The following is a 22913-nucleotide window of genomic DNA, read 5'->3' on the forward strand; positions in this document are numbered from 1 at the left end:
CACATAAACACACACACACACACACACACACACACACACACATATGCTCCAGAAGAGTTGCAAGTTGCTTCTCAAATGCTTTAAATGGTCATGTGATCCGCTGAATATCCAAACAGGGCACAAAGCCACCTGTGGTCAGTCTACACACACAAACACACACGTCTTCACTGGGGGATAAATTTGAGTGAGATGGGCTGACAGACAGACGTTACGCCTGCAGACAGTCACTCCACAGATGCAGCCAAAAACACGACCACCTCACAGCACTACAGACAACAGCACAGCCTCAATCCAAATCACATCAAACCAACTTTATACTGACTGACAAAATGTGAAGGTAAATTATATTAAATGATCAAGAATGGTTAAAGTTATCGGTTATAATTGGCATAAACTGATCTTTGCTAGGGCCTTATGCATCCTAAACACTGCTGGTTTATTTAAAACCTTTTTATTCAAATAACATAAATTGATTTTTTGTTAAAAATATGTGTAAGTAAAGAAAGTAAGCAAGCAAAAGTTCCAACATTTAATACTTCAAGCTGAAAGTTATAATTTTTTTAACGTTAAAGTGTTTTTTGTGCAGAGACAACTTTAAGTAAGACATTGATTTATTCCCCTGAATGTAAACACTGTTTATCTGTGGCACTTTCAAAATGTTGCTCTGTTTATTTAAGCATCCCGGCACAGAAATATTGGCACCACCAATGCCGTGAGTTTGGGATAGGACTACCTGTTTCATCGTCTATGGAAAAACTGAAAGCAGGAAAGCATTTTAGTTTAATTATGCTAGTGGCACAGAAATTCAGTATTGACTTACGATTTTCTCAGATAAGCAAAATATGCAGTTTCTACTTTTTAGAGGTCTAAATGAAATTAGAAGTACTTTGCCATTGAAATTGAAATGAGAAAGTGTACAAGTCGGCTTTTCAGTTAATACAGTTTGTCCTCATTAATAATTTTAGATCTTTTCAACAAAACCTGAACATTTATCACTGAGTTAGAGAAATTAGCCCAGTTTCCATTTTTTTTTAGGCCAAAAGCACTAGTATGTTTTGGTTTAAAGCTAATCCAAAAAGTTTGTTAATCTGCTAATGAAACTGACCGTAAAGGCGCTACTGAGATGTGCTATGGCCTGTGGCATGAACAAGAGCTGCTAATGGCAACAGAATAAAGGTCAAGGCTATAGTTCCATCTGTTTTATTTGTTTGCTTTATGTCATGTTCTGCACACTAAAATATTAAGACTTCAGGGGAAGAAATAAACGTGCCACAACAGAATGTGTCTCAAGATCAGAGAGACTTATAGCAGCTTTTCCACAGCACTCACAAATAGATTTACTATGAAGAATATTTGATAGATATAATGTGCCATTATGACAGAGAGACAGATTATCATCATTCAATATGACAGGAAAGAAAGAAAGAAAGAAAGAAAGAAAGAAAGAAACGAACAAAGAAAAAAGAAATTAACAGAGAAATAAAAGACAGAACAAAACAGCAAAAGAAGGAACGAATGGATAAACAAACAAACTAAAGAAGAAAAGACAAAGAATGTATGAATAAAAGAGCCAACGAGCAAAAAACAAAGACAGAAAGATGAGGAGGAACAAATGTAAAAGAAAGAACGAACAATCAAACGCACGAAGGAGAGAAAAAAGAAAGAACAAACAAGCGAAAGAATGAATGAATGAAAGAACAAAAAAGAACAAATGAAAGTATAAAAGAATAAACAAAAGAAAGAATGAACGGAAAAATCAAACAAAATACTGACAGACAAAAAAGAATGAATGAATGAACCAAACAAAAGAAGAACAAATGAAAAAGAACGAATGAACAAAAGAAGACAAAATGAAAGACAAAGGATGAATGAAAGAAGACAAACAAGCAAAAGACAAGAAAGAAAGAAAGAACAAATTAAAAAGAATGAACAAATGAATAAAAAAATGAATGAAATACAAATGATGATACGCATGAAAGAAAGAACAAAAACAAATGAAAGAATAAACGAATTAAAGAACAAAAAAGAACAGTCAAACATATGAAAGGAAGAACGGACACATGAAAGAAAGAACAAGAAATAACAATAAAAAGAGAGAACAAACAAACTAAAGAAGGAACAAACAAAAAACTAATGAAAGAACAAGAGAAAGAAAGAAGAAAGAAAGAAAGAAAGAAAGAAAGAAAGAAAGAAAGAAAGAAAGAAAGATTTATTTTATTCTATTTTTATTCATTTTTTATCAGTGCTGTTTGCTGAGTGAAGCATCACTATTACAATTGTTCATACTTAGGATTAGGGAGTTGAACAAACCCTAAGTGTTACATTTAAGACACTCAAATCATTTGGCTTGTTAAGGAGTGTGCTGCTCCATGCTTACTGTAGATTGAAAAAAGAAAAAATGGGCTTCCACTGTCTTTCAAATGTGTATTGGAGAAGCCAAATACTTCAGTGAGATAAATACAAAAAAAAGAAAAAGCTTGCTAGACTCTTTAAGGCTTGGACTGAAGAGGTCATAAAACTTGTCCATTCTTCAATTCTACAAAGTTTAAACAGGTGAAAAGAACTCATCCCATAATAAACATCTTTCCCCGATTCTCCGTAAATCCTTGCAAATCCACCAATCCTCTCCTGCAAGGCGGCAACCCTGGAGTCTCTCATCACCCTTTAGACTGAGAAATGTGTCACCATGTCCTCTATTCTCCCGGCTGAAGGAAAACACAGACACTCAAAGCGACAGAGCAATTTCCTGTTTGCAAAGTTTCTCTCGTTCACTCTGTGGTTTCATTTATGCCTGTCAGTGCTCGAGTCTTTGGGCCTAAATGCTGCTTAAACGCTGTCTGTGGTGCTGAAATCAATGTGAGAAGTCCTGATGTGGTCATACTCTCTAAAAAGCCCATATGTCTTTTAACCATGACTTTATAAACTACACAGTCCAGTCTCTAGGTCTTTAAAGTCTTCTTGCTTAAAGGAATAGTTCACTTATAAATTCAAATTCACTTTCATTCACTACCCTCATGTGGTTCCAAACTTGCATGGCTTTCTTCTGTGGAACACAAAAGGAGATATTAGGCAGTCTGTTAGCCCCAGTCACCATTCACTTTCATTGTTTGAAAAAAAAAAAAAGATGCAATAAAAGTAAATGGTGTCTAACTCACAGCCTAATATCTCCTTTTGTGTTCCACAGAAGAAAGAATGTCATGCAGGTTTGGAACAATGTAAGGGTGAGTAAATTTTAACATAATTTTTACTATTTAGTGAACTATCCCTTTAAGTCACAGAGTTACTTATTAGGCATTGTTACGACCCAGGCCTTTTTCTCTCTGTCCCACGGTGGCAGAGTGGGACAGTTGCTGGTTGGCTGGAGGAGAAATTGATTTAATTAGGGGTGTGTATATAAGTTACCCATTTTGCTCATTTTCTTTTCTCTCTCTTTGGGGTAGGTTCAACTCTCCAGAGGAGTCACCGGTACAGCTCTCTGCTCGATACTCACCTGCAACTACCAGCTCCATATGATGTTTGTTTTGTTTAAACCCCTTGACGTTTATTTTGCTTACCATGTTAATTTGACTTCATTTACAATAAATAAATGTTTCTAATTGCATTTTGGTGTTTGACTCCACTTTATGTTGAGGTCGGGAACGAGCTGGCAATAAAAGCCCATATAACTACCTGTCACATTTCAGACTTTTCATACTGGGGTAAGGTCAACCACACTCTTCTTTTAATATTCACTTTAGTAAATGTACACTGCCAGGCAAAAAAAAAAAAAAAAAAAAAAAAAAACTGCATACTCTAATATTTCGTTGGACCACCTTTAGCTTTGATTACGGTGTGCATTCGTCGTGGCATTGTTTCAACAACCTTATGCAGTGTCACAACCTTTATGTCTGTCCAGGGTTGCATACATTTTTTGCCAAGATCTTGTTTTGATGACGGGTGAGTCGAACCACTCCATAAAGTCTTCTCCAGCACATCCCAGAGACTTTCAATAGGGTTAAGGTCAGGACTCTGTGGTGGCCAATTCATGTGTGAAAATTATTCCTCATTCTCTCTGAACCATTCTTTCACAATTTGAGCCAATGAATTTTGGAATTGTCATCCTGGAATATGCCTGTGCCGTCATGGGAAAAAAAATCCATTGATGGGATATCCTGGTCATTCAGTACATTCAGATGTCAAGTCAGTTGACTTCATTTTATTGCTGCATAACATTGCTGAGTCTAGACCTGACCAACTGAAGCAACCCCAGATCATAACACTGCCTCCAGAGGCGAGGGCACTATGCATGACGGGTGCATCGCTTCATGTGCTTCCTTTCTAACCCTGTGCCCATCGCTTTGGAAAAGGGTAAATCTGGACTCATCAGACCACATGAACTTTTTCCACTGATCCACAGTCCAATCTTTATGATCCCTAGCAAATTAAAGTTATTTTTTCTGAATAGCCTCACTAACAAGTGGCTTTCTTGTGGCCACACAGCTGTTTAGTCCCAATCCTGTAAGTTCTCATCACACTGTGCATGTGGTAATGCTCTTACTTTCACTATTAAACATAGTCGTGAGTTCTATGTTTTATTTAAATCTGGTAATTGTGCTACTGTAATTGTTCTGACAGTTTTAAAATTATAACACTATTGAACTACACTGTAAAAAGTTATAACCAGCTATTGTTGAAAGAGCAGCAATTTTTCTACCAGATCTAATCCTTAAAATAAATTTTGTTGGTGTAACCTAATGCATTCAGGTTGATTCAATGATGTTAAATAATCTTTTTCATTTGAATAAAACTAGGTAGTAGATTTTAACACATGAATCACAATTTTTAGGTTAAAATGTTTTTTTTTTTTTTGTTTTTTTTTTAAATTATAGGCATAATTAGACATAATTAATTATGTAATTATTTATGTTTGGTCACAAAACTTCTTTCAGTGTTTTCCAATTTAAATTCCACATCAGTATCCTGTAGGATGTGGCCAATTCAATTCAAATTCAAACTCATGAACTGAAATGAAGCCAGTTCGGAATGTTGCCCAACACTGTTTTCTAAATAGCCTTGATGTTCATCTTTCTCATTCCATTGGCGTGCTAATTGGATGATAGCTCCTCTGGGACTGTCAGTGATTGGTGCAGAGAACTGTGGAGGAGGGGAGTAGTTTCTTGTTGAAGCCCTCATACCACCATCAAGATTTTGATGAATGCTTCCCCAGTAGCTTTTTAGGACAGTCGGATTTACACATATCACTGTATGATTCACTACGCAAGTAACAGCTGGCCATCTAGTATGTATGAGCACAGCATAACATCCTCTTCAAATGTATGACATCAGTCTGGGAAGTAAGCATGCATTACACCACTGAGATTTACAGTATGACGCCACATCACTCTCTGAGCAGCCATCAACACCCATTAACAGTGTCATATTTGAGAGTGGTTTGGGTGCAATAACCATGGAACACTCCTAATGGAACACAAGACCTGAGAATCAGCAACATGTTTAGTTGTGTTTGCTAAGGCAAACATCACTATTGCTGTTGCTCTTACTTAGGGTCAGTGACCTGAACAAACCTCTAACACAAAGAATCAAAATTTGTTATTAAGCTCAGCCCACACCATTTGTGCTATGCACATGAATGATAGCTCAACTTGCAGGGCTTGTTTAGTGCTGTTACTCTTCTGAGCAATTAGTTTTAGCATTTTTACATTTTGGATTGAAAAACTGAAGAAAAAATCCAATTGATTTACATTGAAGGAGGGACCCGTGATATATCTAGAGATCAGAACAGCATAGATAGAGCCTTTTGACTTAGGCCACTATGCAACCACCTAGCAATACCCTAACAACCACTCAGCATAGCATCACCCTGGCAACCACCAGAAAACGTGAAACTCTAGTCTACAATACTTTCCGCAAAGATGATTTGGAATATGTGACCTATATAGCCGTTGTTTGAAAACAGTGAGAGTGTATGAGAGAGATTTCTGTAGTTATAGGACATAGAAACATCCATTAAAGAGCCCCTCCTCCACAGGCAAAGGTTGCCTTTTCTATCAGGGATTAAGATCGAAAACTCGTGCTGAAATGGAAAATTAAAGTGGGCGATGAGGATTAGGGGTTGTATAAGATGTTCAGCTACAAGCTGTAACTCTAATCACTCTCTCTAATAATCCAGCAGTACTTCCACGCAGCAGCAAACACTTCCACATCCACACATTTAAAGTTGAAAACAGCGGTACAGAAAAGCAGATCGTTCCTGTGCTGATATCCGCCAACAGAATTCAGTGATTTGATATTCAACGCACCAGCAGTGTTTATTGAAAGATCTCTCTGATGTAAAACATGCTGGTTGTTCTCTCAGGCCACATTTAGTGGCCATTCAAATGTTGTTTCATCCGTGTGTTAATTTTCAATTGATTTTCTATGTAAACATGTGCTAGATGGATGACTTCAACAAGGTTTCATGTTAATTTTACTAGAAGGCAAAATAGTAAGAAATCGTACGGGTTGCACCTCAAGCAAAAACTTCCGAGTCTTATTTGTGTAATGGTAGCCAGCTGGTAGGTAGCTGCGCAGTGTGTAAACCTCACTCCCCTGGCCTCAAGAGGCACACTAGGGACTGACGCTAGGGGCTATATCCTTTAGCCTCCTTGTTAGCACGCCCGCCTTCCATGCTGGAGACGGTGGTTCAAATCCCGCTCAGAGCGGGTCGAGTAGGACCAGCTACATTTGCATAGAAAAAAATAAACAAATCAACAGAACAATGTTACAACAATTTTCCTAAATGTAACCGTTAACCCAAACCTAAATCTAACAATAAAGTCTAACCTGTTACCGAAACCTAAAAATGACTAATAGGAAAATAAATTTTGTGTCCCACCAAAAAATATATTAGCTAAGTCTTATGATATCTTACAATTTTGCCATCCCGTATGAATTATTCAGAGTTGTCATGAGTCATGTCCCACTGATTTTTCAGCATCTTGCGCTGGAGCGGCAAATTTTTTAGACAACATATCAATTTAAAAAAAAAAAATGCATCATGAGACACCTGCGTTCAGTTCTACTGTTGCACTGTGTGTAGCTTTTTGTTTTGGTGTGAGGATAAGTTTGGTCACTGCCAACCAATTCCGATATTTTTTTAGTTTTTTTATTTATTTTTAAAATGGAAAAACACATCCGTGATTGGATATTTTTGCTGATCTGATTTGGGCACCTTTCAAATGTGGTCCTAAAACTGACATGTTTCTGTTATCTGGTCTCATCTATATCTAACCAAACTGATTCTTCTCTTAAATCTGGCAAACGACTGCATTCATATGATAATATTTTTCGGTGGTAGGGACATCTTTCAAGTATAATATTCAAAATGTTGCTAAACATTTTGGAAAACTTGGACGTAAGATACCGTAAGATGTAAGTATTTTCTGTGTGGTAAAATTTCCCAAATGTTGGTAGGGACATTTTAGATGTTCTCAAAGCTGGTAGGGACATGTCTCTATCATCCCTACCTAAATCTACACCTGTGTAATAAGAAATGGTCTCAAGAGGCCACGACATAGCAAAGCCAACTGGACTACAAATTATTTTTATTATGCCTCATTTACAATTCGTACAGCCTTTTCAAACAGACCGAAAATCCCCTTTGAATATCAACAAGATAAAGGTACAGATTCATACTCGTAATGGAGAGGCTCTACAGAAAGTGTAAAATTAATGAAAGGCAGCTTTAAATAATTCATAAGCCATTCGAAAATTTGTTTGTGATTGAATGGCAGAAATTTTATGAAATTGAAACAATAGCTATGCTCTCAGCGGTCAACCTGGTTTTATTTTTCAATCCTTTACTGCATTAGAACATCCAATAATCCCAGTTGAAACTATTCACCCTCGATCATAACTCAAGAGGCTATATTACTGTATAATATACTGTATATTACCTTTACCTTTAACATAATGTTAGATACTCTAGTTCAAAACATCAAACATACATAAAAAGAAAACATATTTGTTTCTATGACACTCACAAGAAGAACTTTTCATCCCAGATGGGGTTGAGATTGCCAAAAACAGTTTTGGTCCTGCGTTTAGTCTTTCCAACTTGTACTGTGACATAAGGGTCACTGGAGCCTGTCTTGTCCTTGGCTTGTAAACCTTGAGCGCACAACACTAGAGAAAGAAAACAGAAAAAGTGTCAACATGAAGCAATTTGCATATTCATGAGGCAAGCAAAAAACCTCAACGCTTCGAAGTGCCCCTGAACATTTGTACAAGAGTTAAAATGTTATTGTCTGAAGAATTGGGCATTTAGAAAGCTGTTGTAATACACAAAGCAATCAGGGCATCTGTCATGTTCGTGTGTGTGTGTGTGTGTGTGTGTGTGTGTGTGTGTGTGTGTGTGTGTGTGTGTGTGTGTGTGTGTGAATGCATGGGACCCTAACTAACTAAAATTTCAATTTGAAAGAGACAAATGTGCAATAATACAAAATAAAAAGTGTGTGTAGCCTGATTGTGGCACTACAGTCAGTCAATGGGGATGCCAGCAGTGTCCCCATTCGTCACAGAGCCAATAGTAGTTCACAGGAAGCTCTCATCTCATTAAATATGAATGAGCAGGGTTCTAAATTATTCAAGGAAAACATATTTCCTTGGGGTTGGAGACATACAGAGTTTGGTGCAATGTCAAAGGGCTGCTTGAAAAGGCTAATCAAATCCAAAGAGTTTAGCCACCAAAAAGTCGATTTTGAAAACATTTCGTTTTGCACATCCCTAAAAAATGAACAGGAAAGGTTATTTATGACTCATAGAGACTGACACAACTGCATACGTTTCTCTCCAGAGCAGATTGTTGCTGTCGTCCACCGATTCGAGCTGTCAGGAAACAAGGAAAACCCTCGGCAGATTTCCCAAACAAAACTAAGCAGCATTTCCATGTAGGGTCTTTTCCAGCCATATACATACAGTTGCAAAGAGCAGACAAAAGCCTTAGGTATTTCTCCCTTAGGGGTGCTGATAGATATTTCCTTAATCAGTATTTCTGCCTTGTTTTTCAATAAATATATCTAAACATCCTCAAAACAAGGTACATTTACTTGAGAAGCAAAATGAGATATTAGATCCTTTTTTTTTTCTTTTTTTTTTCTGATAAATCGTACTTTTCATAGATGTTTTGCTACTCACCTGTGATGGTAATCTTGGCAGACCATTTGGATGTCCCCTCCAACACTGCCTGTTTGGCTGTTTTCAGATGGGTGGTCAAATCTTCCTTTGAGAGCTGAAACATCTCCTGGATCAACTCGAACACCTCAGGTCGGTTCTTTTCTCTGATCTTCATCCGTTCCTTCATTGCCATAATGATGTTTTGGGTTTTGTCCTCTGCTCCGTGTTTTGAGCTCTTCTCCACCGCACCTGTGGAGGGCGATGTGCTTTATGTTACACTGCATGGGAAATTGTGTTCCTACTTAATCACCTGTGATAGGATCAAGGCTGCATCCTAATTTGCATACTATCCATCCCAAATAATATGCAAGGTTAGGATCAATGCTCCCAAAATCATACTGTGATGAAAATAGTATGTTAAAGGTGCCCGGTTGGCATACAGTTTCCAGTGAATTTTGAATGAGTGCAGAGCAAAAACTGTATTTTTTCGTTCTGGTTCAGAAGTTCCGCAGCCTCCTTTTCAAATGGTAACCAGTTAGAACAAAATAAGAGAACAGTTAATAGCGTTCTTTTTAAAATGACAGTACTCTGCGCTAAGGGGTGGGTGAAATACCAACTGCAGTGTTGCCAGATCTCGAAAGAGAAACAAGCAACCTGGTCTGGAAAAAACAAGCCCAAAATAAGACACTTGTCTCACCAAAACAAGTGAAAATAAGCAATTAAATGTTTTCCCGTGTGGTGGATTTATCAGCATAGAAATCATAACAGTTAAGTATAATTTTCATTACAGATCTACTTCTCAGTCAAAACCCATCAGCATCAAATCTGTATTAATGCATCATATCTAACAGTAATTCAGTGAAGACTTGGAAACAACTGAGAAATGCACTTTTTACCTCTAATAATGTTTTACTTGTATATGTAATAATTAAACATAGTTGTTAAAAAGGTCTTAATTTACACAATGCTTCATCCACGATGGGCAATACTTCAGGATCAAAGCACATGCACGGTTACATTCTGCAAAAAAAATCGTTTTCGTTCCTTGAACCGTTTTTCATCCTTGTTTTTAATAGTTAAACTTATTTTTAATTTGAGCAACATTTAAAAACTGTGGCACTCCTGCGTGAGACCCAGAAAAACAGAGATGTAGTGCAACGGTCAAAGAAGCCCATCTAGTGCATGTTTACATAGAAAAACAATTGAAAACAGAGCATACAGACACAAAAATGCATTCAGTGTGAACAGCCCCTACGTCACCATTCACTTTGATTATAAGAAAAAAAAGAAAAAAAAAACATGCAATAAAAGTGAAAGGTGACGGAAAATAACATACTGCCCAACATCTCTTTCAAAGAAAGTCAAACAGGTTTGTAACAACATGAGGGTAAGTATATGATGACAGAATTGTCATTTTTGGGTGAACTATCCCATTAAATAAAACTGAGAGTATTAAAATCTTATTGGTAGCTCAGAGTACAATTTTTACATACTTTTATTGTGTACTATAGCAGAAGTATACAAATTGGGATGCAACTCTGGTACAGTATGTACTGTATTTACTGGCATGTCCAACAATATAAACAAGTTCATGAGACCTACATGAGTAGATGTCATGTTTGACTACCATTAATGTACACAATTTTATCAAACTATGCACCCTCACGGCGGACAAGATGATTCATCACCACCTAACAAATCACTTTAAAACACTATTAAAATGAATCATTAATTCATAGAAGCATCATAAATACCTTGTGAATGTTTCATAGAGTGTTCATGAGGTGTTAAATAAGCAAAATAAAACTGGATAACTGAGAGAGAGAAAGTTTATTGTTGTCTTACCCCAGCAATTACCACACAAAAATATTTTAACTAATTTTATTTGAATGGCAAAGCATGTAGGTAGAAAATACAGTAATTCCAGCATGATCTCATTAATTAACATAGCTATTTGTACGTTAATATTTGTAACATTTAAACGTACGTTTGAACTTTTGGATAGACACTAAAACGGACAATATGGACGTTTGAAAGCATCATTTTTATGTATTTACAGCTTTAGAAATGTAAAATATTGACGAATCCATTACACATATATTTGAATACACTAATCGATTATAAATATATTTGTACATTTTTATTTTTTTGTAGATGTTTTAGATCCCTTAACCTTACCCCAACCTCTAAACATAACCACATTTCAGCAATATAAAAGCAACTTAAAAACAAGTAGATTAATGTGCAGTAGCAATATTTTTTTATATAATATATTCATTTATATATATTTTAGAGCTGCTAATCCCACACCTACTACTAAACCTAACCATAACCATTTATTAAGCATATGAAACACGTAACAGGCAGATCAATTAAATGTATTCAGAAAAATGGCAAAATTCAGTACAAAAGTAAACAAAAGGCGATGTGCTTCATCCGATGTGCTCCCTGACGGCATACAAAAGCATTGTGTGAGGTGGAGAGTAGAATTTAAATTATTATTCACTGTAAATCTTCTCCTGATGCACTCCAGAACTGCGCTACGGCATGTCTCAAATGGTCACAAGACACTTGAGAGCCAATGAGCATTCCACATCACTGCCGTAAAACCGCTGGTTGTAATGCTTGAGGCGGCAATGTTTCTCATTTTGAAAACGCAACCAATCAATGCGGGTTGACGGTTACGCCAGGCGCGACGAATCTGCGGTGGTTGGAGACGGAGATCGTTGAATAAAAGGCTTGAATTTGGATCTGTTCTTCACAGAAAGCAGTCTGAAGATTTGGATTATAGCTAACAAATGTATGGATTAATTTTATTGTTGCTTTATGGTGCTTTTAGTGGTTTGTTTAGTTTTTTGGCATATTATGAAAACTTTTGTTTCCCATGGCAAACAAAAATGAAATTAAATGCTTAATAAATGATTAAATATTACAGAATGTTTATTAATTTTAACATTTTAAAGTTAAGTCTTGGTTAAAGTGATATAATCCTTTAAAACTTTGTATAGGGCTGCAGAAATCACACAGAACTGAATTAAACTATTAAAATATCATATTATAATGTCAACTGTGTTAAATAAATGTGATGGCATTTAACTAATCTCGTTGATTATAAATTAAATGTAATTAACTGATTAATTATATGAATTATTGCATATTAATCAATTCAAACAGTACACCTAAACATTTGTACATTTCTATATTTACTTTACTTATTTGGATAATGGATCTAGAGTATAGGTGGAGATGGGGTGGAGGTGGGATGTCAGGAGAGTTGTCACAGGAAGCAGGTAAGCAGCGGCTTATATACTCCTGCTCGTGGGCTGTGATTTGTCAGATTAAAATTAACATGCTCCTCCCGAACCTCTGTTAATTAACTCCATATGATGACGTTTAGATGCTGTCAATACATCAATATTGTAAGTTTCCATGTGTCTATGCAAATGTAAAAGAATGTACATTTGCTTGAACCAAACTTTACATAAGAATACATACAAATTCACATGAGATCACGTTGGTAATTCATAGCAAGCCATACAAACCAAACAACACACTTGTACAGACTCAAGGGTAAACACACATACACACACACACACACACACACACACTTTATGTATGAGCATTACGGCTCATTTAATAAATCTCTCTCTACACAGGTCCATTTGTGCATTTGGCAGGTGGCCATATTTGTGAGGTTTACTAGAGAACTCCAGAGGACCAATAACATAGTACATCTCACCCACAGTCCTTTAGTGCAGTCTGACTTTACCACTTGAGAGAGAGCAGTGTGCTGCACGTTTGAGTCTTTTAATACTGATGTTTTTTTTTTCTGTTAGCAGACTGAACTATTGTGCAGAACTTTGTAAAATTCAGAGACAAAGCAACAAACAGCTGCCAAACACAAATCATCAAAGCTGAAAGCTGTCAGGCGGCATGACAGACAGACAATGCTTTTTGTGAATCTTTAAGATTGCTCATGGGCTTACAGCATGAAAAATAGACAATCATCTTCATATTTTGATAGTGACTAAACAGACTTTGCATTGTCTAGTGACTTTTAATCAACTGTTTTCGAGGGGATTTTTAAAAAAAATTTTTTTAAGAATGATTCTATTTTATTTGCTGTTTATAAAATCTTTTCAGAGACATGTGTTTTCTCAGAACACTTATTTCAGATTTATCTCTCAAGTTGTAAGGATATATTTTGCATGCAATATAGTGTCCAAATTCTTTTTTGGGGTCACTGTACAGAATCAATTAGGTAAGGTGAAGTGATAAGGTGAAGGGAAAGGATTTTTGCAAACAAACAAAACAATTTGACATGACTGAATAATAGACTCACGTTGAAGACAGTCTGCATTCAGAAGGTCTTGGCATTTCTCGTGGCATTTCACCCCACATTCCGTGCAGCGCATGCCCTGCCGGGCGATGCCCCACAGCAGCCCTTCACACTCGTGACAGTAGGTGGGCGCAGTTGCCGTCCACACCTCAAAATTATGGGGTGTCGTGGAGGAGATGGGATAGATCAAGGCCTGCAGGGTCTTTCTCAGCACATGCAGTTTCTGAGAGATAAAGAGAATACAGAGAAAGAGAGAGATTAGAGGGGAGTGTGGTAGATGTAGCAAGACTAGGGCTGGGTATTGAGCAGATTTCCCGATTCAATTCGATTCGGATTCACAAGCTCTCGATTCGATTCAATATCGATTCATATGGGTTTATTTCAGTTATAATGTCCCTTTTGCTTACATATAAAATAAATTATCTCCCAGCTAATGCTGTAAATTATACAGGGGTCCTTTTAACTAGGTATATTAGGAAAATACTAATTGTACTCATTATATATTATTACTTTTTCATCATTTTGGTCACATTTTGGCTAACTGTATAAATAACTGTATTCAATCAATCAATAAGATATTATTTTAAATATATTTTTTTTGTTACATATTTATTGTTAAATTGCATAATTTATACTATTTACAAGTATTTACATTGATTTGTTGAACACATGCTAAAACCAGTACTGCCTCTTTAACAAAAAACTGCATTTCTGTAAACAGCGCATGTTAACTAGAGAGGACTCGAATGGCTTTACCTCATCTGTGTGATCTTGCTGCTGAACACTTCACAACTAAACTACACAATTACTGGTGAGTGAAATGTAAACATTTACCAGACAGTTGCCAAATATATTCACTTTCATCACATAGCGTGAAATTTGGTTGCAAATGCGAGTGATCTCCTCACATTGTAGTAAAGGGTTGCGCATTGAGAGAAAGATTGATCATGAGATTTAAGAATCGATGTTGAGATCGTTCAAATGAAGATTGCGATGCATCAGAAAAACTATATTTTTACCCACACCTAAGCAAGATGCACAAATGTTGTCTTCGCAAAACAATGAGAGGTTAGAAAGACAAACAGGCAACTCTTGCAACAAGACGAAACACTGTTAGAACAAACCGGATGAAAAGCTATATTTGCAGTTTTTAGGATTACTTTGCATTATCTCTGCTGAACGCAACCTGGTCTCATAGAATCAAGTACATTTTTAACTACACTGTAACTACATTGTAACTTCACTGTAACTACATTGTTGCAAAATTACTTTCACATGGATTGTTGTAGGTATAGACACAGGAGTCGAAAGTATCACTGAAGCAGCACAAATTGACATGGTTGCTTCAGTCAATGCATTTTTTATCTCACATTAACTTTTTAATGAAACTATCCGTTAGGTTTAGATTGAAGGTTTAGGGTAGCGAGGTAGATTTTGATTATTTAAAAGTTGATAAAGCATTAACCTTAAAAACCTTGTCTGTTTGGAAGAATTTAACACGCTTTTAGCGCCACACAGTGGACATTTCACCTCGGAACTGCCACGATACATGTAAGAAACCATGTAATATAATTTTACAAAAATGTCACCACAGTCACATAAATTTCATGAGATCAGACTGGCTGAATGTTGAGTATACAGTAACTAGGTAGACAAAAACATGGTTTTGGGTGGTTGCGATGTAGTTGCTAAGAGCATTTATTGGTTGCTAGAGTGTTTGGGTGTTTGCTTGTTGGATTCTAGAGTGCTTTCTCAAGGTAGTTACTCAAAAGTGCCCACAACCAAGTTTCTATGATATTCTGGTCTCTAGTTACTGTATGGCTAAGATCCCTCCTTCAGTTTAGCCAAATATCTTAGCCATGATATCTTAGAAGTCAGCATAATTATGCTGCTAGCTTTGTAACAGACTTTGAGTCAGAATGATGCCGTAAAATGCTGCATATGTAGGCAGCTCACTAGGTTTTGGAAAAGAACCCTAATGAAAGAGAGGGAGAGGTTGGCTGGTGATGTGCTTTACTCGTTTCCCATGGTGCATTTTTGCTGAGATAGGTGCTCTGCTCTCCGCCCACAGAGTCATTACTTTAAGAGCAGCCGAGAACTTCAGCCACATCCAAACGGCTGGTGAATGAATAAATAAAGCAAACAAAAGAACTGCAGAGTGAAAATTGCTAATTAGCAAAGTATCCCTAAAAACAGATAAAAGGATAGAACTTTACAGAGCCCAGAGGAGAAATTTAGATGCAAAACAGCCAAAACGTCTCAAATGTAAAATATGCTGATTGTGCCTGAATCAAACTACACTTAATGATTAATGACAGTTGCCTTAGTTAAATTAAAGACCTTAATGGTTCATATCATACATTTGTTATTAATTTTTTCCTCCTTGGGTCCACTTATAACTTTTTAGACCATAATTTAGTTCTTTTTTACCACTTTGCTGCTGTACCTTTAAGACTTCTGTGTTATGTATACAGCCTTTTTGCACATGCATATACTTTTTTGCACTACTTTTGTTTCCAGTATAATTTTTAACTGCCCAAACAATACAAACTGCACTGAAATGTGCTGCTGATGATATACAAATGATCGGAAATCTTGCTAAAAATAAACTTCTGCAGCTTGTTTCTAACGTTGGGATTATTCAAAAGGATATGCAGAGCGGCAGGTGCTACACATAACCAGAAACAGCACGTTTTACAGAGTTTACCACTAGTGGTCGACCGATATGGGTTTTTAATGGCCGATGCCGATATCCAGAGAGCAGGGTGGCCAATAGGCTGATACAATGCCGATATATCACACAATTTAATATAGTAAATAGCAAACATAAAATTGCTAAAAATAATAATAATAATAATAAACTGTTATTTAGCACTATATTTACTCAATTTCACACAAAACTAAAAAATAATATTGTATTTTAAATGATAGATAGCAGTTTCTTGAGATTTCTGTTTAGTCATCAAATTTTAGTAATTTATTTGCACATGAAGAAATTGTTAATATATTAGGAAGAAGGAAATAACAGTACACACAGTAGTCCAGCAACCATGGATGGCATGTCCACATTAGCAGTCGCATTTACTCAAAAAATATATAATCAAACCAATTGTACATACAGTGCATAGTGAATATGACATTTACTTATTACACACATGAAGCGCTTTTACCTTGGGCTGCATCCGAAAACATAGGCAGCTGACTTGCTACCTAGCTGCCTAATCAGTTAATGGCATCTGACATCTGTTTTGAATGAATGGAACTCTTAAGGAAACTGGTCTCCGAACAGTTTGAAAAGCACCTTATTTTCATCGTACCTCCATATACAGCCTCCGGAGGCAGCATTTTCCTGGTTTCGGATGCAGCCTTGAAGTTGCACTCGCGTGCTTGTGCGGATCCAGTGTGAGCCTCAATCTCCTGACAATTTAAACAGCCTGGATTGCCTACTTGGATTGAAACGGAGTTACCATCATTATTTGTGTATCAGAGGAACTTTTGATCATGATCCTGAAGTATTTTATTCTGGCTGATAGAATTCGCGCTTCAGAGGAAGATATTAGATTAGCACTCGACAGGAAGAAAACACTGGATTTTCATTAGGTTCATGAATTTACATCTGTTTAAACGAGATATCTGCATATTTGCAGATGGTATATAACAGAAGTATTATTGATATTTGCCTTTTATCATTAGAAAAGTTACAGGGAACTGTTGAGGAGAGGCTGATAGAATACATGCTTCAGAGGAAGATTTATGAGCATTCCACAGGACGCTGGATCTGCTGAAGTTGTGTGAGGTTGGTTTATTACATCTGTTTAAACGAGATATGTGCATATTTGCAGACGGTATATGAAATTACTTCTACTTATATTTGCCTTTTTATCATTAGACAAGACTGTTAAAAGTTACAGGGAACTGTTGAGGAGAGAGAGGGAGAATGAAACAGACGAGCACTTTAACATTAAGTTCAAACGCATCTGCCGATGCTCTGATATGCGGACCGTTTAAATGAGACTATGTTGCACACCGGTCTATTATTGTAGTAACACGATGGCACATAACAACAAAACGAACCGTGACTGGTCGTTTACATGTCTCCGTCACTTCACATGCAAGCAGGCGATTTTCGGCACCCTCAAGAAAAATATCCTCCAAATGGGAAAATGTATCAGCCAATGCCGATAATTAAAAAAAGTCAGAACATTGGCCAATTTATTGGCCTCTGTGATGTATCGGTTGACCACTATTTACCACTTTTCACTCTTATCATTAGTTCTTCTGGTATTTAGGGATCATACTGTAGTATCCATCGATACGTTGATGACGTTTAGAATTTTTTCTCACAGAAATTTATCTTCACTCTACATTCTAATTTATGAGGGAACATTGTCTCTATACAATAACTTATGTTATGACCAGCGTTATGGGCTGCATCTCATAAATATTAATTGAGAGTTAATTGTATGTTTGTTGAATCAAAATCAAAATGCACTGAATAGAAATGCATTTATGAAACATTTTACAACTCCTGTCAAACTGATGGGCGTTTATTTTACACTGATGACTATCACGCTACTTAAATGAGAAGGATTAACAGGAAACAACTTTCCAGTTTAATCCAGCGACTTCAGAGCACCCAGATGAGTTATCCTCGGAATTAAACAACTGCCTGTGAGCCAGAGAGAGAGGGAATATTTATAATCACTCAAGACGAACAAAATGGTCAGCATTGTCACAATCTTCAGTAGAATTGAGGGATAGAAAAACAAAGTCGTCTGTCAAACACACACACAGCGGCTGACCACACACTCCTCACTCTAGAGAGTTCATAAAATCAGTCCTTTAGAATAAAACAGGCCCTCTGTGTGTTTAACTAATTGCACACACGTTCAAACAAGAGCAACTCTCTCTCTGTCTTGAAATGTCTCTATTGGTCTTTCTTTTCACTGAGTATTCTGATATATGTTGTTTACACATGCATTTGGTGACAGAGAAACATGAAAGAATGTGAAAATACAGAGTGCATTCCAGTACAATACATTCCAGTAAAAATATCTAAACACTGCAAAAAATAATTTTCTTACTAATTTTACTGGAAAACAAGACAAAAACACTATCTAAATATTCTTAAAACAGTACACTTGATAAGCAAAACAACAACATAAAAACCATTTTTTCCCAGATAAATTTAGTTAGGTTTATGCTTAGAACAACAACAAATAACAAATTCTAATATTTTGTCAATGGGGTAAGGAAAGTAAAAATTTTCCCTTTGATCAACATTGAGTTTTTTACCCTAATGACATAGTTTTTTTTTTTTTTTCTTAAGCATAAACCTCACCAAAATTTGTTAGATTTTTCTAAAACCAAGACTTAATGTCTTATGTAATTTTCCTTCTCAAGTAAATGTATCATGTTTTAAGGATGTTTAGATATTGTTACTGGAAACAAGACAAAAAAACATGCTGATATTTTTGCGGTGTAAAGCTAAATCTACAGTACAGTTTACAGAGAATATATATGTATCTTAAATTACGTTTAACTTTTAAATCCATTGGCAAATGTTTTTTTTTTTTTTTTTTTTTTTAATAGTTTTTAGCATAAACCTCATTACATTGTGTTAGATTTATGATTAAAACTAAATAATAGTGTAAGAAAAAACATTTTGACACCCAGTTTTATTATTTTACAGTTTTGCTTCATGTAAATGTCTTCTTGTTACACAGAAAAAAGACAAATATATACACTGGCAGCCAAAAGTTTGAAATAATGTACAGATTTTACTCTTATGGAAAGAAATTGGTACTTTTATTCACCAAAGTGGCATTCAACTGATCACAATGTATAGTCAGGACATTAATAACGTAAAAAATTACTATTACAGTTTGAAAAAAATGTTCTGAACTTTTTAAACAACTTCAAAGAGTTCTCATCAAAAAATCCTCCACGTGAAGCAATGACAGCTTTGCAGATCCTTGGCATTCTAGATTCTAGTCAGTTTGTCCAGATACTCACCCCACCCTTCCTGTAGCACTTGCCATAGATGTGGCTGTCTTGTTGGCCACTTCTCATCGAACTGCTGGGCAAAGTCCTCGACGGTGTTGCCAACTAGGCCAGCCTGGGAAATGGGGGCAGCAAGGAACCGTGTCTTGTCGGCCTCGCCCATCTCGACCAGGTTGAGTCAAAGGTGGCGCTCCTGGACCACTAGTGTGGCCATCGTCCGCCTGAGAGACCGCGCCGTGACCTTCATCGCTCGGAGAGCGAAGTCGGTCACGAGCACAGTTCCTGCATCAAATCTGGGGCGGAACTACCCTCATGCAGTTCTTTCAACGCCTTGGCTTGGTGGACCTGCAGGGGAGCCATGGCATGCAGGGCAGAGGTGGTTTGTCCAGCAGCACTGTAGGCTTTAGCCGTCAGGGACGATGTGAGCCTACAGGGCTTGGACGGGAGCTTAGGCGTCCGCGTCAGGTGGCGGTGCTCTGCGGGCATAGGTGCACCACGAGCGCCTTATCCACCGGGGTATCGCCATATAGCCCCTGGCCGCCCCACCATCGAGGGTAGTGAGAGCGGTGGAACTGCGGAATCGGGGCCGGGCAGTAAAAGGTGCCTCCCATGATTTCATCAGCTCCTCGTGCACTTCCGGGAAGAATGGCACTGGAGCGGGGCGTGGCTGCTTTGAGCGGCCGCCCGGGAAAACAGGCATCAGCCTGTGACTGGGCAATCGTCCCCGATGGGGGAAGCCCAGCTGAGGCTTCTGCGTCCGACTGGACAAGTCCGCTCTCCAATGCTGCGCTCGAGAGCTCATCATCTTCGCGGGCTCCGAACAAGAAGCCAGACTCGCCATGAGACGAGCCGGCGAACTCATCCGGAAGCCCGATTGGGGCAGACGAGCGTGCTGGGGAATGGGAGACGATCCCTTTGGGGTCCCCAAATCGCCCACAGTGCTAGCCGCGCTGGCCTCATACATGTAGGTAGAAGGACAGAGGCGGGGAGCCGCTGGGGTGTCTTGCTTTCTTACGAAAGCAAGCCGCGACCGCAATGTTGCCATGGTCATGTTCTCGCAATGAATGAGTTTTTTGGCAATTTCAAGCATTCCTCAAAACAATGATTGACTGACAAGTTTCTAGAGAAAGCCGTTAATTTTTGCCATTTTTGACCTAATATTAAGCCAGTCTATTGCATACTGTGGCAACTCAAAAACAAACACAAAGACAATGTTAAGCTTCATTTAACAAACCAAATAGCTTTCAACTGTGTTTGATATAATGGCAAGTGATTTTCTAGTACCAAATTAGCAATTTAGCATGATTCCTCAAGGATAAGGTGTTGGAGTGATGGCTGCTGGAAACGGGGCCTGTCTAGATTTGATCAAAAATGACTTTTTTCAAATAGTGATGGTGCTATTTTTTTACTATATTTTGTGATCAGCTGAATGCCACTTTGGTGAATTAAAGTACCAATTTCCTTTTGAAACAGCAAAATCTGTACATTATTCCACACTTTTTATTGCCAGTGTATATATACAGTACTGTGCAAAAGTTTTAGGCACTTGTGAAAAATTTTGCATAGTGAGGATGTCTTTAAAAAATAAAGACATAAATAGTTTTCATTTATCACTTAATTTCATACAAAGTCCAGTAAACATAAAAAGCTAAATCAATATTCAGCGTGACCACCTTTGCCTTTAAAACAGCACCAATTCTCCTGGGTACACCTGGACACAGTTTTTCTTGGTTGTTGGCAGACAGGATGTTTCAAGATTCTTGGAGAATTCACCACAGTTCTTCTATCTATTTAGGCTGTCTCAATTGCTTCTGTCTCTATATGTAATCTCAGACTGACACGATGTTCAGTGGGGGGCTTTGTGGGGGCCATGACATCTGTTGCAGGGCTCCCTGTACTTCTATTCTAATCTTTTTTTATTTGCAAAAGTAATGTTTGGGAGTCTAACATTTATATTTCCTACTGACACACTAAAGCTGAAGATATAAATAACCATCTTAAGACAAATGCTTTTGTGAAACATTACTGTGCAAGACTTTTGCACAGTACTGTATTATATATATATATATATATATATATATATATATATATATATATATATATATATATATATATATATATATATGTGTGTGTGTGTGTGTGTGTGTGTGTGTGTGTGTGTGTGTGTGTGTGTGTTTCTTTTTGTTTTTTTCTTCAGTGTAAACTCTAGTGAATACTCTAGACAAATCTAGTTTTGTTGAGAGTCAATTCTATGAGAATTCTATCCACCTTTTTCCTGGGGGTCTTACAGTGGAAACGAATGTGGGTGCAACTTCAGCCAGAAGATGTTTGTGGGGATAGGGACATGGTCATGTGTCTGTCTGCGGGAGAGGGAGAGTGGTAAGGCTTGTCACCTGGGCTGTCATTATCATTAACACCTGTCTCTTGTTATAGTGATGGCAGAGGGAGACCTGAAAAGGCTGACAAAGAGCATCAGTTGGCAGAAAGAGAGGGACCAGAGAGAAACTATTCCTGTGTGTGTACAACTCGACTGAGTGACTCGTTTATGTGTGATTATTTGGCCACTGAGTGCCCTTTTTGTTTGAGTTTTGTGAACGAAGCTGAAGAGTAATAAAATACTCACGTTGACTGTTTTCGCTGCCTCCTGACTCCTCCATTCGCTCTGAAAATACTATCTCAGTTACAATGTTCTATAGAATTCGTTAGCTCCGGCTGCAGTCATTTTAGACCTTGTTTACATCTGGTATTAAGACGCATTTCAGATGATCTGATTGCAGATGGTTAACTTTAAATCTAGTTGTAAAAGGGGTGCAAAACTTTTTGTGATTGGATCACAAACACATACACAAAAAAAAGGCTTAACCACATAGCTATTTAATATACACTGGCAGCCAAAATTTTGGAATAATGTACAGATTTTGCTGTTTCGGAAGGAAATTGGTAGTTTAATTCATCAAAGTGGCATTCAATTGATCACAAACTATAGTCAGGACATTACTGATATAAAAAACAGCACAATCACTATTTGAAAAAAGTCATTTTTGATCAAATCTAGATGGGCCCCATTTCCAGCAGCCATCACTCCAACACCTTATCCTTGAGGAATCATGCTAAATTGCTAATTTGGTACTACAAAATCACTTGCCATTAAATCAAACACAATTGAAAGCTATTTGGTTTGTTAAATGAAGCTTAACATTGTCTTTGTGTTTGTTTTTGAGTTGCCACAGTATGCAATAGACTGGCTTAATATTAGGTCAAAAATGGCAAAAATTAACAGCTTTCTCTAGAAACTTGTCAGTCAATCATTGTTTTGAGGAATGCTTGAAATTGCCAAAAAACTCATTCATTGCGAGAACATGACCATGGCAACATTGCGGTCGCGGCTTGCTTTCGTAAGAAAGCAAGACACCCCAGC

The 22913-nt window shown here is 37.3% G+C and overlaps 1 protein-coding gene across 1 annotated transcript in view; it reads right to left on the reverse strand.

Moving 5' to 3' along the window:
• LOC127416634 (protein unc-13 homolog C-like) overlaps window positions 1-22913 on the reverse strand; it is a 190274-nt gene that overhangs the window by 141155 nt on the left and 26206 nt on the right. The window contains exons 8-10 of the mRNA XM_051656078.1: window positions 13496-13715; window positions 9175-9402; window positions 8022-8163 (exon numbers count right to left, since the gene is read on the reverse strand). Coding sequence (XP_051512038.1) covers window positions 8022-8163; window positions 9175-9402; window positions 13496-13715 — 590 coding nt within the window. The remainder of the gene's footprint in view (window positions 1-8021; window positions 8164-9174; window positions 9403-13495; window positions 13716-22913) is intronic.

This window comes from Myxocyprinus asiaticus, chromosome 26 (assembly GCF_019703515.2).
Source record: "Myxocyprinus asiaticus isolate MX2 ecotype Aquarium Trade chromosome 26, UBuf_Myxa_2, whole genome shotgun sequence".
Classification (NCBI taxonomy): domain Eukaryota; kingdom Metazoa; phylum Chordata; class Actinopteri; order Cypriniformes; family Catostomidae; genus Myxocyprinus; species Myxocyprinus asiaticus.